This window comes from Gossypium raimondii, chromosome 5 (assembly GCF_025698545.1).
Source record: "Gossypium raimondii isolate GPD5lz chromosome 5, ASM2569854v1, whole genome shotgun sequence".
Classification (NCBI taxonomy): Eukaryota; Viridiplantae; Streptophyta; class Magnoliopsida; order Malvales; family Malvaceae; genus Gossypium; species Gossypium raimondii.
In genome coordinates this window covers 54,922,373-54,938,260 of record NC_068569.1, presented here as the reverse complement: position 1 = coordinate 54,938,260, position 15,888 = coordinate 54,922,373, and the positions used below count along the sequence as shown (strand labels likewise).

The window sequence follows — 15,888 nt, the reverse complement described above, 5'->3', positions numbered from 1 at the left end:
AGACCCTCCACCAGGGTGTTGTCACTTCCTCGGCAGCTTTTTTAACTTTTTTTGTTTTTTATACCATTTTCGTAATTAAAAAAATTATACTATTTAAGAATTTTTTTTATTTTTTTTGTATTATTTTAGTAAAATACCTGTTTTTTTTTTTTAAGTTTTAAACAAATAAAAACCACACTAACATGAAACTAACTAAAATCGAAAACCATTGGAAATTTAAAATTAACTCACTATGACCCACAAATTCCAAAACCTGAACTGACCATTTCGGATTGAGTTTACCCAAAATCAACTTCACTCAGTAAAATTCAAAACTCTACTCTATTTCATTTCTCCAGCTTTTGCTACCTATCTATTGTCCCTTCCATAAAACCCGGTTCGAAGCAACCTTGCTTTGGTTGCATGAAGTTCAATGATGGCATCTCTAATTCTCAATCTATCAGTAGCCACTTCAGTGGAGCATGCAACTCCAATTTTAGTGAAAGAAACAAAGCATTCCCATATCTCAGCTTCCATGTTTGGCTTATTTCTTATTCTCTTCCAGTTTACACCAATTTCTTCAACTAAACGAACATCAAAATCTCCTTCAAGCCTTCTTGTAGTGCCATTTTGCAGAAATTATGAAGGCTTAAGCCATCATGAAACAAATCACATGTCGGTCTCCTTCCGGTTATCATTTCTAAAAGCATAATGCCGTAGCTGTAGATATCACCTTCTGGAGAGACTGATCCACTCATGCCATATTCTGCAATAATGTTGCGTTAAAAATTTAAAAATCTTTAATAGAAATCATTTGGTTTCTCCCTTGATTCAGTGTTAGAGACTTTACCTGGGGCAACGTAGCCAATTGTTCCCTTGATCACTGAGGAACTTGTTTGATCGCTTCCAATATTGCTTGTGACGGTAGACAAGAGCTTTGCCATTCCAAAATCGGCGACGTGTGCAACCATATCATCGTCAAGAAGGACGTTGGAAGGCTTCAGATCGCAATGAACAACCATCGTCTCACAACCATGATGAAGATAATCTATAGCATTGGCCATGTCAATAGCAATGTCTAACCTTTGAGCAAAGTTCAAATACCTTGACTGATCATGTTGCTCATGTAACCAGCTTTCTAAACTCCCATTAGGCATGAATTCAAAAACTAAAGCCTTGAATTCATTGCCTTGATAATCAATGCTTGAGCAAGAAGTTATAATTTTGAGAAGATTCCGATGTCGAATTTTCCTTAAAGCCTCGCATTCTGCAATGAAACTTCTTGCGGCCCCATGGTTTCGAAGGTTAAGTACCTTGACAGCAAGAGGCTTTTCATGTTGATAAAGAACTCCTTTATATACAGAGCCAAAACTTCCAGTTCCAATCAAGTTGGCGGAAGCAAAACCATGGGTGCATTCAAGAAGCTGTTTGTAGGATAAACGCAAGCAGCCATTGTCGAACAAAGATGATGGCATAAATGTTCCCTTCTTGCCTTGTGTCTCAAGGAATGATAAACAAGAAGAACAACCAAAATAGAGCCAAGAAGAATGCTGATGATAATAGCAATAATGGTTTTGGTTGATAGAACCTTTCCCTTTTCCTTTGGTTTCTCACTGAAGCACTTGGGAAGCTGTAATTTTGGAATTCCTCCACAAAGGTTTTTATTTCCGAAGAAAGAAAATCCAGTGGCATTTTTGAAAACTCCTTTTTTTGGCACTTCACCATCTAGTTGATTAAAAGAAAGGTTTAATCTCACTAGAAAATGAAGTTTTTGAAGTTCAGGTGGTATGGTGCCAGACAAATTGTTATTTGAAAGATCTAAGTTCTCAAGAGATCTCAAGGAGGCAAAAGATTGAGGGATGGTACCATGGAATGAGTTTTTTTGCATGAAGAGAGTTGTAAGTTCTAAACTCTCCCCAAGTGTCATGGGAATTTCACCTTGGAAATTGTTATTATGAACGTAAAACTCGACAAGATTCTTCATGTTTCTCATATCTGATGGAAGGGAACCAGTGAAAGAGTTGTGAGACAAATTAAGATAAATCAGCCTTTCAAAAGCACCAAATAACTGATATGGGATACTACCATTAAGGTTGTTAGTTGAAAGATCTAGTTTTTGCAAATTTGTGCATTGCTTGAGTGATAAAGGAATTGCTCCAGCGAATTTGTTATTGGTTAAGTCTAGATTGGATAGTCGAGAGAGATTACCAATGGAGGATGGGATTTTACCTGACAAATAATTAAAACCGAGGTACAATCCTTCAAGATTTTGAAGATTTCCAATGGAAATGGGAATTTCACCAGCAATGAAAGTTCCCTTCATTTCCATAAGATCCAAGTTAATGAGATTGCCAATTCCTTGAGGAATACGTCCGATGATCTGATTGTCTCCCATCAAAAGCTCTTCAAGGCAGATTGAAAAATTGGCTATGGAATCTGGAATCACTCCATAAAGGTGATTGTAATTTATACCCAAAGATTGCAATCGGCTGCAGTTGCTTAAATATGAGAGAAAGCTCAAGTCTCCTGGTTTCCCACTTCCAAGGTAATTGCCTGGAATGTTTAACACTAGAAGATTCCTCAGGTTTCCCATATTCTCAGGAACTGATCCAGTGAAACCATTTAAGGCGATGTCAAATAGTTCCAGGCTAGATATGTTGGATATTGACCTTGGAATTTCTCCAGTAAGCTGATTAAGGGCAATAAAAATCCCTTCCAGATTTGGACAAGTACAGCCTATTTCTGGCGGAAGATTCCCAGATAATTGGTTTTCAGCTGCATCAAGAACTAGCAAAGATGAAAAGTTGTGCACTGGAGGAACTGATCCGGACAGCTTATTTCCACCAATATACATGTATTCCAAGTTGGATAATTTGCCTAGAGAACTGGGTATAGTTCCCTTCAACTTATTATCTTGAAGTGATAGGACTTTCAAGGTGGAAATGTTTCCTAGGGAAGCTGGAATACCTCCAATTAAAAGATTGCCAGCAAGATGAAGATTGATGAGATTCTTCATATCACCCAAGGACACTGGGATTTCTCCGGTAATGTTATTGTCAGTGAAGGCAATCTCTTGGAGATTAGAACAATTGCTGAGCTCTTCAAGGATTTCACCATTGAGATGATTGAAGTTCAGACTTAAATAAACGAGTCGTTTCAAGTGGCCAATTTCCCTTGGGATGGTTCCTTGCAATTTGTTATAAGAGAAGTCAACTTCTCTAAGGAAGGTTAAGTTTCCAATAGCCGGAGATATAAAGCCGGCTAATGACAAGCCACTCATGTTCAATGAAACTACCCTTTGGTGCCGACGACCACATTGAACACCTTGCCATTGACAGCAATGGAAGGAAGCGTTCCATGAAGTTAAAACTCCATGAGAATCCCCAACAAGCTGATCCTTCAAAGAAAGCAAAGCTAGCATGTCGTTTTCGTTGCTTCTCAATGCCAACGTAGCAGGCTTGGAGGACATTGACAGCAGGGTAAATCTAATAATGAAAAGAAGATTTATCCATTGGTTTTCAAGTTGAATATCTCCATTTCTAAAGGAAAATGGAGAATTCGAAGTGAAACAAGCAGGTTTTGATGACAAAAGGTAAAGAAATAATGGAGGTTGAGTTGATATCTGATTCATCCATGTATCATCTTAATTTATAATGCTTCATTTATGTCATTAAACTGATTGTGAACAAGCATCAAGAGGAACAGAAATTAATAAAAAAATCAGCTTAGTTAAAGATGCTTTAATCAAAGCTAGTGGGAAACTAAGAAATTATTTCTCCATAGTCTCATAAAAGTGGTTGTGAACGTCAAACACGTTCAATAGACTAATAGGCAAAAGCATTGTTCTTTCCCTTTGTATAAGAATGACTGGGGACAACAATAAAGTTGGCAAAAAACATAAAGAAACGTATTATTTGAGAAAAAAAATCCAAAGAAATCATCACTCTTTTAACGTGTCATGTGCATATCAAAAGCTCCATGTGAAAAGGAGACTATTGCCCATAGAAGATTTAAAGAAAGAAAAGTAAGAGTCCTTTTTGGGTTAATATATGGATTTAATAATGAAATTTACTTTAATTAGATTCAATTTTTTATTTTGAAAAATATAAAATTTTAATTACATATTACTTTAAATTGTGCACGTAAAATTAAAAAATATATTTTAAAATTTTTAAGATATAGAACAATTTTAAAATGTCACGTCAATAAATTCGATGGAATCCAAAATTAAGTATTAAAATGAATCTATTCATAAGTTTAGGTACCAAAACGGACTAAAAAAATGCTAGACAAGCGGACTTAATTATTAAGTTCAAAATTAAAAACTAGATTGGTTTTCATATAAAAATAGTAAATTTGTTTCAACTCTAATAAGAACTTTATTTTGTTTTAATTAAATTTTGCTAAAATATATGAGATAATTTCACTAGGAAAAAATAATTAATCGTATGGGTTTTATTTAAAAAATATATGAAGAAAGAAGTAACATTGTTTATTCCTATGATATGTAGTGCTAATTTTTTTCGGTATAAGTTTTGATTATATTTGTTCTTTTTAACATAATGTTCGAACTATTTATACTTCTTCATCAACTCATAAATAGGAGGATAATGAACTTAAGAACACTCGAACTTGTGTCCTCCTGCATTAACAACAATACATTTATCAATCGACATCTATTATATATTTTTAATCAGTCAAAAGAAGTTTGTATTTGTGCTTTTGGTTACGAAAGAAATTACTTTGGACGAAATAATAATTAGTTATCGAGTATTGACTGTGAAACAAAATGTTTTGTTAAAAAGATAATTTCATTGCAATATAATTCAATTGAATTCTTAAAGTAATTAATAATATGTAATTTCAATTGCATTTAATTAAGGAATTATTAATGCATTTAAATAATTAATAATATGCTATATTTGAAATAGCATGATTTAATATTAATAATTACTGTTATTTAATATAAGATTAATATAATTAGAATTATGAAGTTGCATATTTGAAAGTATGATATTTGTAGACAATATGGTCATTGTATTATGTATAATTGACATATTCTATTTCATTCTCAATTGTATATTGAATTTAGTGAAATTTGAAATAGATTCTAATTGTATAAGTTTAGTTAGTTAAGATTAGTTGCATTAATATGAAAGCAATGTATTAGTTCATGATAAGATTTGAATATAAAGATATATGTTAGGTATCTTCTAAGGTGCTTCATTCTAGTGTATTAATCTATGATTACTAGATACTATTGATAATCACTATGCTCTAAGTTGATTAATAGTAATTATTGATAGTATTGAACAATGTGTATATGCATAATGAATTTAGGCTGTTAAGCTTTTCATAAGCTATTAGCTGGCATTGTGCATCGACTTACATGGTATAGACATGATTCTTGTTCAATGTTGCTATACGATTTAATTATAGATAAATTGTGATCAATAATCGAATGACTAGGCATAGCATCATAGTACTGATGTACATAATTCCAATCATATTGCACTCTGACTGTTACATCTAGTACTCGATACATAGTGCCATAGCAAGTATTGAGATCATGAGTAGACCTAATATATCACGATTACAGCTGATGCACTCCCGAATGAGCATGCATTAGTGCTAATTCATCCATAGATGTACTCATCATTATCACTATAATTCATTGACATTGCATCTCAAGTGTTAGACTACTGAGTAGTCTAATCAGCATTTAACCGATGCACATCATGATCATAAATACTACGTACGACTTAATGCAATTGATCTAGAAGAGCTCATATCAATTAGCAACTTAGCTATAGACATGTAGTACCATAATTATTCATTGCACTAATACTACGAGTTTATTATCAATTACTGATAATAGATTATCATCAACTATATTTTAGATTATGTTTTAATTATCAATTAATAGCTAATTTGAACTCATTATCAATGATCTATATGACATAAACTTATTCTTACTATATTCAACATTAGTACTTCTATCGATTTAATTAGCTATTAGTATCTATATGTAATTTATTATTATATTTACAATTAAAACTTAGACTCCTATTGTTCATATTTATCGATTTGTAATTCAATTATATTCTACATTTATTTTATAATTATATAATTATATTATATAAAATTAATTTTAAAATTATTATTTAAAATTGTATCTTTCAATTATTCAATTTATATTAAATATTAGTAGTATTATATTATCTATTTTAAGAATTATTAATTATTTATTTTAATTATTCTAAAATTTTTGATATTTTTATATTATTATAATTATTATTACTATTTTATATTTTTTATTATTATTTAATTTATTTCTTACTTTATCTTTATTATTTTATATTTCAATATTATCTATATTTATTATTTCTGATAATTTCATATAACTTATTTTATTATTTTTTACTTATATTATATTAATTAATCAAAATATTTATCATAATATTTACAAATATTCTAATGATTCTTATACATTAATTTACAATCTCATTATTCATTACATACATTACAATTCATTATTAACCTTATAAATTCTATATTATTTAATTTCTATTCACTCTATTAATTACTCTTTCTTATTATTTCTTTTAATTTTCTTACTTCTCTTTTTCTATTTTTTATTTTTTCTATTCTACTTTTTTTTTACTTCTTATATTCAATATCATTTCAATTCAATGATTTTATACTCTGGATTATTGATGATTTATGTTCAACATCTAAATTAAAATTCTATATTTTATTTTATACCTTTATTATTTATAATCTCATTCTATTTCTGATATAATAATTCTGATAATTAATAATATGATTTTATCATATTATGATAACAAAATTCTACTGAATCTGTTATTTACTTCCTATTTCTATTCTTAGTTCTAACTAAGTTCTCGTCATTATTACTACTATTCATATCATATTTACTAATAATTGTAATATAAGATATTGTAGTACATTCATTGATATATCTTATGTCATCTCATTACATTTAACATTAATATAAAAAATCTATTCAAGTTCTATCATTTTGCATTCTATGTATCTTTAACTTGATACAATGTAAGTCAATTCTTCATAAATTCATAATTCTTGAATCATTCTAATGAATATCATAATTATGCGTAACATATGCATTCAATTGTAAATATTGTTGATGAAATTCATATATCCATCTGTATACTTTCTAAGACTTACTAAATATTGCAATTTGTAAATTCAATTAATCTTCTATGATACTAATTCTTCACGTAGTAACTTTCCTAAACATACCATTTCTTAACATTAATCGACTCAAATTATCTAATGATACATTTGAATCTAATATGTATATCATTCTGCATGTCATTAATGATCCATGTTGACTAATGTTACATTCAGACTCATCATTGCACAACTCATTAACATATTTAATAACTTTTAAGTTAAAATTGTATTTATATGCATTTTAGTACATTCCTAATTCATTGATAATTAATCATTAACTATTTCAACTTTTAATTATAATAACATTTGACTTTTATTCTATAAATACATTCTATATACAATATCATTTGATTAAATTGAGTCATCAAGTTTATTAAAGAACTTCATATACCATCAATTATCATACAATTATTAGATTTTAATCTATAAAAGTTAGTTAATTAAGATCTTATCCTGATTCAACATATCAATTTATGCATTTAGCCATAGCTAACTTGTATTGTAACTAACTTTGATGTTAGACTTTTATTCAATAATCTTATATTCAGTAAATTTGATCTATTTAGATTCTATCTTAACTTTCACAATTTTCATTATATTAAGTTAAGATAATCTAATTCTCATAGATATGTTAGAATTTATTTCATTATATAGATATTTTAATTACAATTAAATTGTCAGAATTTTTTATAAATTATATTAATTTAACATATAAGATTTGCAATTCTAATTAACATTAAAAAATTATCAATTCATGTTTACTATTTTCATAACTAATTAAATCTTACATTCATACTTTAATAATTCAATTCTTCAGACTCTATATATTCTTACATAAAGTTCATAATTCATTCTAATGACTATCACTTGATGTTCAAAGTGCTATTAAGTATCAGATTTGCATTACTATCATAGGATATGTATTTACATAGATATGTAATTGTTGATAGTTTACAGTTAATGATATTACCACATGATTACAGCTAATCTATTCCTTAATTCTAAATTTGACTTATTCCATATAAGTTGCATAATAGATTCCATAATTAAGCATTCATATTAATGCTTGCAACTTTAGAACTTATACTCGATGAATGACTATGAGATATCATATGGTTAGATCAAGAGATGCATTTCCTTGATTAATTAAGATCATCGACTATTCATTCATTGAAATTCCAGATCCATATTCTGATAATTCATTAAAATGTACATATTCAGTGAATGATGTTGCTGATGTCTGTGATATCCTGGATACCAAGTATTGCCTGAAAATCTGATGATCTCAGTAATTGCTTATTCTGAAGTAATATTTCGAAGATGTTGAACTGAATTGCAGTTCAGTAATGCATAGTCTTGGAATTCAAGTAATGCATCAATGATTAATTTCAATGTAAAATCGACTTCCTAACTTGTGTCGTCAGTTATGTTCATGTACAGTAATAATTGCACTATTAAATATGGATAGTCTATTCCATATTGCATTCAATACTTGTGAAATCCATAAGCATTTAGCATAATATTGAAATGAACTTAGAATTCAATCTTGACAGAAGTCTAAGATAGATATTTCAATAAGATTCGATGTAAGATTATTCATGACTAATGTCAATTGATAGCAAATGTGATCTAATATAGATCATAAGGATTAGTTGATAAATCATTATAAAGTCATTAGTATCATGAAGCAATAGTTGTCATCAAATGACAGATAAAAGTATTAAGTATGCACTAATCGATCCTTGCATAATTAATAGTCAATGCTTCAGTATATGTTAACTGCTCATAATGCATATGAAGCTAATTTATTCTAAAATACATCTTTACATATCATAAACTCTTATGAACTCATGAATGTTCATTTTTCAATTTTACTCATTTTGTATATACTTTTAAAGAGACAAAAATGAACTATACCATGTATTACTTTAACACTAAAAATAATAATTATAATATTTTAAGATATATCATTTAATTACACTTAATGTTATTTGAAAAAGCTATATGTTGATAATAGAAATTATATAAGTTCATTTAAAAGTTAAAGCTTGTTAATTTTAATGATTTAATTTATCAAATTTGAAAAATAACTATGTTAATCTAATATTCATACAATCTATTATTATCAAGTATGATTACATGAAATTGAACTATTAAGAATTCAAACATTGAGTGAATTATTAAATGTATAAAATAACTTATATTTAAACATGATATTCAATGCAAATCTCAAGAAATAGATATATTACATTTATAAGATAATTAATGAAATACGAATATAACAAATTAAGATTTTTGATAATTAATATGAAATAATAAATAAATTAATTATTATTTGATTACAAGTTTATTAAATGTCTCAAATTGGATTCACTACTTCAGATTAATATATTTTAAGAATCTTCAATTAGTATTTGAATTCTTTAATTGGATATAAATTCTTTAATGGTCAATTAATCAATAATGATAAGATAAACTTGAACTTTGTGCAAAGTTGAGTTAATTTAATATGAAAATTATATTTGATAATCTATTAAGATATTGAAATTTATATTAAAATAAGCCAGAGAAATTGATCCAATTAATGTCTAACATATGTCTTAAATTATATGAGAATTTAGTCCAAGAGTTGTAAATAATGAAAATAGTTCTAAAGTTAAGATATTCAATATCAATTAATGTTCAAAATAGTTCAATTCTTAATTGATTATATTTAATAGATTGTAACTCAATATGAATATAGTCATAAATTGTATTAATAATCTTAGAATTCATAGATAGTTATAGTAAATTTTATGATAGTAATGTCATAAAATATTCTTGAAATTAAGTTCATAATCGATAATGTAAAATCAATTTACAATATTTCAGACATAAGATATATAATGAATTGAATCGCAATTTCAATAAATGCGAATATCATTACATAAGTTTCGAATTAATGAATTATCATTAAGATATTGCTTATCATCAAACCAATATGAATTAGCATTGCAAATGTTCATAAGTATTTAGGTAGTAGAAATGTTATTTAAATAAATAATGTTTCATGAATGTCGAATTTACAATGATGCTAGAATTGTATCATCCATTGAATAGAAAATGATATCAGTAAGATTTAACATGATCAGAAATAATAAGATGATTTATTAAGACAACTTCACAGTGATAATATGATAATTCAATATAAATGCTTATACTTTAGATTAAAATATGTATGTTTCTAAATGTTAATTTACTTATCAAATATAAGTATTAGAATCAATGTCTAATAATTTCAGATTGAAATACTAATTAAGAATGATTAATTGGAAAATGAAATTAATAAAAATTAATTGATATAAATAGATGCAATTAAATAGAATATATAGAATTTAAATAATAGTAAATTATACAAATGAAATTGATCATGTAAAAGCATTAAAGTTCTATATATGCTATCTATTATTAAATATGGTATTGAAATATGCAATTATGTTATTATATGAATCTAATATGGAAGATATAAGTTATAAATAGATAATAATGAATAGTATATTATTGTTGAAGATGTCGAATTCATCATAATGGAAATTGAAATGTTCCATGAAATGAAGATCATTAAGCAAATTTTTATGAAATATAGAATATTAGATAGTATGCAATTATAATGATTAATGCAGATATAATTTATTATTAATAATGTTTTACATTATAATTGTATTAAATATAAAATGAGGTAATTTATTGTAATATATAATGTAGTTAAAATGATATAATGCTAATTATAATTAAGAATAATCTTGCAGATACTTATAGGAAATAGTCAAATGAATCTAAAGTCAATTAAGAAATCATTTCATGAAATGCACTTAATAAGTTGTCAAACTATAGAGGTATGGTCATCAGTAGCTAAAGTAATTCTAGTTCTAATAGTATATTACATGATGGTGTTAATGATAGTCATAACTATGCAAATGTATAAGTGATAATTGTATTAAATAATTTAATCTATAATGGTATATTCGTAAAAATGTTAAATCATAATAATCATCTATTTGCGAATATACGAATCTAAAGATGACTGTAGACATGCCGTCAACTATAATAGCACTTCAATGCTAATTGTTCTATAAGATGATGCCAAAATCCTAATCAATACTGACATTTATGAATTATATACTATTAACATATAATCACTATCTAATGTGTTACCATTTAATTTAAATCGCAATTCTTCATTTAACATCTCATAATAATATGCTCTATCGATTAATATTATCCAATTGAACTTATGAAATTATGAATTCATTAATAAATTAGCATCAATTCAATTTAAGATAACATTATTTTAGATTAAATTTCAATCAAATATTCAATAAATGTTTAGATAATTATTATCAAATCTTTATGATTATCTAATATTTTTAAAATGTAATTATTGAAACTGATTCAATTTAAATTATTCTATTTACTTATTTAATACTTATTTAATTTTATCAATTTATTATTAATTATTATAAACTTATCTTATTAATTATTATCAATTATTTTATTATAACTATTTTTAATATATTAATAATTAACCTTATTCTATTTTATAATTTATATTTAATATTATATTATAAATTCTAATAATTACTTATTTTATTTTTCTAATTTTATAATAATATATTTTATATATATATTTATTTATAGTCTTAATTTATTTTTGTATTTATTTTAAGTAAAAATCTTATTTAATAATTATACTAATTGTTATTAAATATTCTAATTTTGAATTAATTTAAATATAATTTTTATAAATTAAATTATAATTTAACTTTATAAAAAATCATCATATTCTACATTTTTATTAATTTCAAAAATACTTTATTCTAATTTTTAATTTACATTTTACTTAATTTTATTCTATCACTTTCTTACCTTTTTTTTCTTTTTTATTTAATTTTATTATCTCAACTATTTTTACTTTTTTTAAATCTTATTATTATTCAAATCATTTTTTTTTATATTTTATTAATCATCAATTCAATTATAATAATTAAATATTCTTCATTTTATGTTACAATATTTAATCATTACTTATTTTATCATTTGATTTATATAAAACATTAATCTAATTAATTTCTATAATTTTAAAATATTTTAACATTATTTTAATTATTCATTACATAATTACTAAAAACTAACTTTGTTTTATAATTAATAACTATCATATGTCTTATTTCAAATATTGTTAATAAATTTGATATAATCATATCAATTTAATTTTATTTCAATTTATCATTTTTTTACATTCTTTAAAATTGTAATTTAACTTAATGTTAAAGTTGTCGAATCTTGGTTATCAATTTACTTGTAATTTTATATCAATAAGCATTCTAATATAATTTTATTAAATATGTAATAAATCTAATTTTTAAATTATATTAATCAAATTTAAATCTATTCATAATTTCAAGTTAGAATATATAATTCTTATAAATAATTTTAATATATAACTAATCCAATTAAACAATGCTACTATCTCACATTTCAATTTTTTATCCATAATTAATCTCATAAGATCAGTATTACTTTGCTTCTTTGTAATCTCATCAATCTCATCTTACACTAATGTCATATATGTGCCTATTCATATGTTGCTAAACCATTTTTATGTTCTATATCTTTGTTCTATCTCGATTAGCATTTCATTGATACTGACGAACTACTGTTCACTTTGTTAACTTTAATTAAGTAAGCTCTGCATAATGCTTTAATTAATCATATTACAATTATGCAAGATTTAAGTAATCTAAACCTCGATTTCATGCTTAAACATAATCGATATAATCAAAATATCAGCATGTATAAACTCTTGCAATTTAATACAATGTAAATAACTTTGATGCATCATACGACTGAGTTACTATATAAACATCTTATGAACTCAATATGATCTTAATTCATATCCTATACATTGACAATTTGTTAACTAATGAGTAAATTCTTAATGAAAATTCAAGTCGACATGATGCAACATTAAGCCTCATTCATCATATATAACATGGCCATTCTAGATTCAATCATATCTCAATTATATAAGCAAACTTGTCTTAGTTGCAAATTTCTACTAAAAATTCTTGTAAACAGCAGAAGCAATGAGAAAATAGGAGTAATACCCTTAGCTTTACACCGATCCTTTTGCAGTCACTCGTACCAACATGGGTGCAGTCTAGTCTAATCACCTCCTCAGTCTCGAATGCCTCCCGGGCCCTGGCCACTACGTTTACATACACTCCATTCCTCGCTGAACATAAGATTTCACCATCAGTATTTACTCGAACAATCCATTTATTGTTATCAATGATTTTGCAAACAAGTATCTGAGGGGCACTCTTTAAAGTTACAATATATAGTACTATCTCATCAACACTATAAACAGTATGACTTACTGAATTTCATAAGAGCAGGAGAGTGGAGTCCTCTATTTCTCATTTCCTTGGTTTCTTCAAACGTCAGGCCATCAGCAATGTTTTTCACAAGCTTCGGATATATAGGAGCATAAGGCTTCCATAGCATAAGAGGTATAACTGGTCGGTTTTGGGGATCATAGTTTCGACCCCTATACAAAATGAGGATATTTATGTGGCGGTAGATGATTTTTCCCCCCGGATTTTTCCTATAGAAATACTACAATCGAGATCAGCTAATAATAATCCAAGATTCCAATAGAAACTATAGAGATTGTTTTTTGTTCAAACCTCAAGGTGAAAGCAAACATTGTCCATATCAAGAGTTGGTACTCCCTGTTAAGATAATGTGTTTAAGATTGCTGCCATTTAAATTTTTTCTGTTACTAATTTTTGAATAATTCTCCTTGACTTTAGGAGATTAGTTTTTTGATTTGTTTGGTATATTGTTACCATTTTTTTAGCAGATTTTTAGAACTTTTTTTTCTATTTTTAGCTTGAACTTTTGTATTTAAATAGTTGAGGTGCAAATCAATTAATATATTCCAGTGTTCAATTATTTTTCTACTTAAAAACTTCCCGTCTCTTCTTTCTGCTTCAAATCTCTCGATCAACCATCAAAGTTCGAGTTCTAAACACCAACAAATTGGTATCGGAGCTGTTTTCTTGAGGGATCTGTGAGGTTATTTGCGTGTTAAGATGGAATGAGGATCCAATTTTTCAGTTGTTGCACCACCAGTCTTCGATGGAGACAATTACGGATGTGGGCGATTCGCATGGAGACTTACGGAGGCTTTGGATCTTTGGGAACTCAGAGAAGAGGATTACGAGGTCCCACCTCTTCCAAGAAATCCTCTTGTGGCATGATTAAAGCACAAAGGAAAAGAAAACAAGGAAATCAAAGGCAAAAGCTTGCTTATTTGCATTGTGTCTCAAATGATTTTCACACGAATAATGTCTCGAAATCAGCAAAGGAAATGGGATTACCTCAAGGTCGAAAGTCTGAAGGAGATGAGAGGATTCGTGGAATGAAAGTCTGAATCTAATCAGGGATTTCGAGTTGCAGAAGATGAAGGAGTCTCGAGTCGGTGAAAGAATATTCGGCAGACTTCTCAAGATTGCCAATAAGGTGAGATTGCTTGGTTCTGAGTTGAATGACTCCAGAATCGTAGAAAAGCTGCTGGTCACTGTTCCAGAGAAGTTTGAAGCCACCATTACTACTCTGGAGAACACCAAGGACCTGTCAAAGATCTCTCTTGCAGAGCTCTTGAATGCTTTACAAGCACAAGAGCAAAGAAGATCCATAAGGCAAGAGGGGTGATAGAAGGGGCCTTACCTGTCAAGCATCAAGACAACAACAGGTATAAAAAGAAGAAAAATTTTAAGAACCCATCGACGAGTGGAGAAAATTTATCAGGCAATTATCAGAAGAGCAAAAGAGGTGTCAAGAAATCCTACCCACCTTGTCACCATTGTGAGAAGAAAGGTCATCTACCATTCAAATGTTGAAAGAGACCTTACGCCAAATGCTCCAAATGCAATCAACTTGGACATGAAGCAGTGATTTGCAAGGTCAAAGGCCAGGTGCAAGAAGTAGATGCCCAGGTAGCTGATCAAGAAGAAGAAGATCCATTGTTCGTGGTTACTTGTTTCTCAGGCAGAGAATCAAGTGAGAGCTGGTTGATTGATAGTGGGTGTACAAATCACATGACATATGACAAGGAGCTCTTCGAGGAATTGAGAAACACTGAAGTCAAAAGAGTGAGGATTGGAAATGGTGAGTACTTGGAAGTCAAGGGAAAAGGCACAATAGCTATTACAAGCTATGAAGGTACAAAATTCATTTCAGATGTTTTATTTGTACCTAAAATTGATCAAAATCTCTTAAGTGTTGGCCAGTTGCTGGATAAAGGCTATAAAGTGCTATTTGAGAATAAGCAGTGCTTGATCAGAGATGCTAATGGCAGAGACTTGTTCAATGTCAAAATGAAGGGAAAAAGTTTTGCTCTTAATCCAATGGAAAAGGAGCAAATGGCTTTTAAATCCAGAGTTAGTGCTACTGAGACTTGGCACAAGAGACTTGGGCACTTTCACCATCAAGGATTACTTCAAATGCAGTCGAAGAAGCTAGTGGAAGGACTTACAGACATTGATGATGATCTACCTCATTGTCAAGCTTGTAAATTTGGGAAACAACATAGACAACCCTTTCCTAAACAAGCTTGGAGAGCCTCGAAGAAGTTACAGCTTGTTC

The 15,888-nt window shown here is 27.9% G+C and overlaps 2 protein-coding genes across 2 annotated transcripts; both read right to left on the bottom strand.

Moving 5' to 3' along the window:
• Nucleotides 1-563: 563 nt before the first annotated feature.
• On the bottom strand, nt 564-1,458 carry LOC105767315 (probable LRR receptor-like serine/threonine-protein kinase At3g47570). The gene is made up of 2 exons (XM_012586815.2): nt 830-1,458; nt 564-745 (listed from the first exon to the last, which is right to left on the bottom strand). The coding sequence occupies exons 1-2, from the start codon at nt 1,452-1,454 to the stop codon at nt 564-566; spliced, it is 807 nt and encodes a 268-aa protein (XP_012442269.2). The 5' UTR covers nt 1,455-1,458.
• A 131-nt stretch (nt 1,459-1,589) lies between these two features.
• LOC105768409 (LRR receptor-like serine/threonine-protein kinase EFR) lies at nt 1,590-13,965 on the bottom strand. The gene is made up of 5 exons (XM_052630511.1): nt 13,926-13,965; nt 13,617-13,843; nt 13,344-13,471; nt 1,702-3,601; nt 1,590-1,609 (listed from the first exon to the last, which is right to left on the bottom strand). Exons 1-5 carry the CDS (start codon nt 13,943-13,945, stop codon nt 1,590-1,592), a joined length of 2,295 nt encoding a protein of 764 aa, XP_052486471.1. The 5' UTR covers nt 13,946-13,965.
• Nucleotides 13,966-15,888: the final 1,923 nt, after the last annotated feature.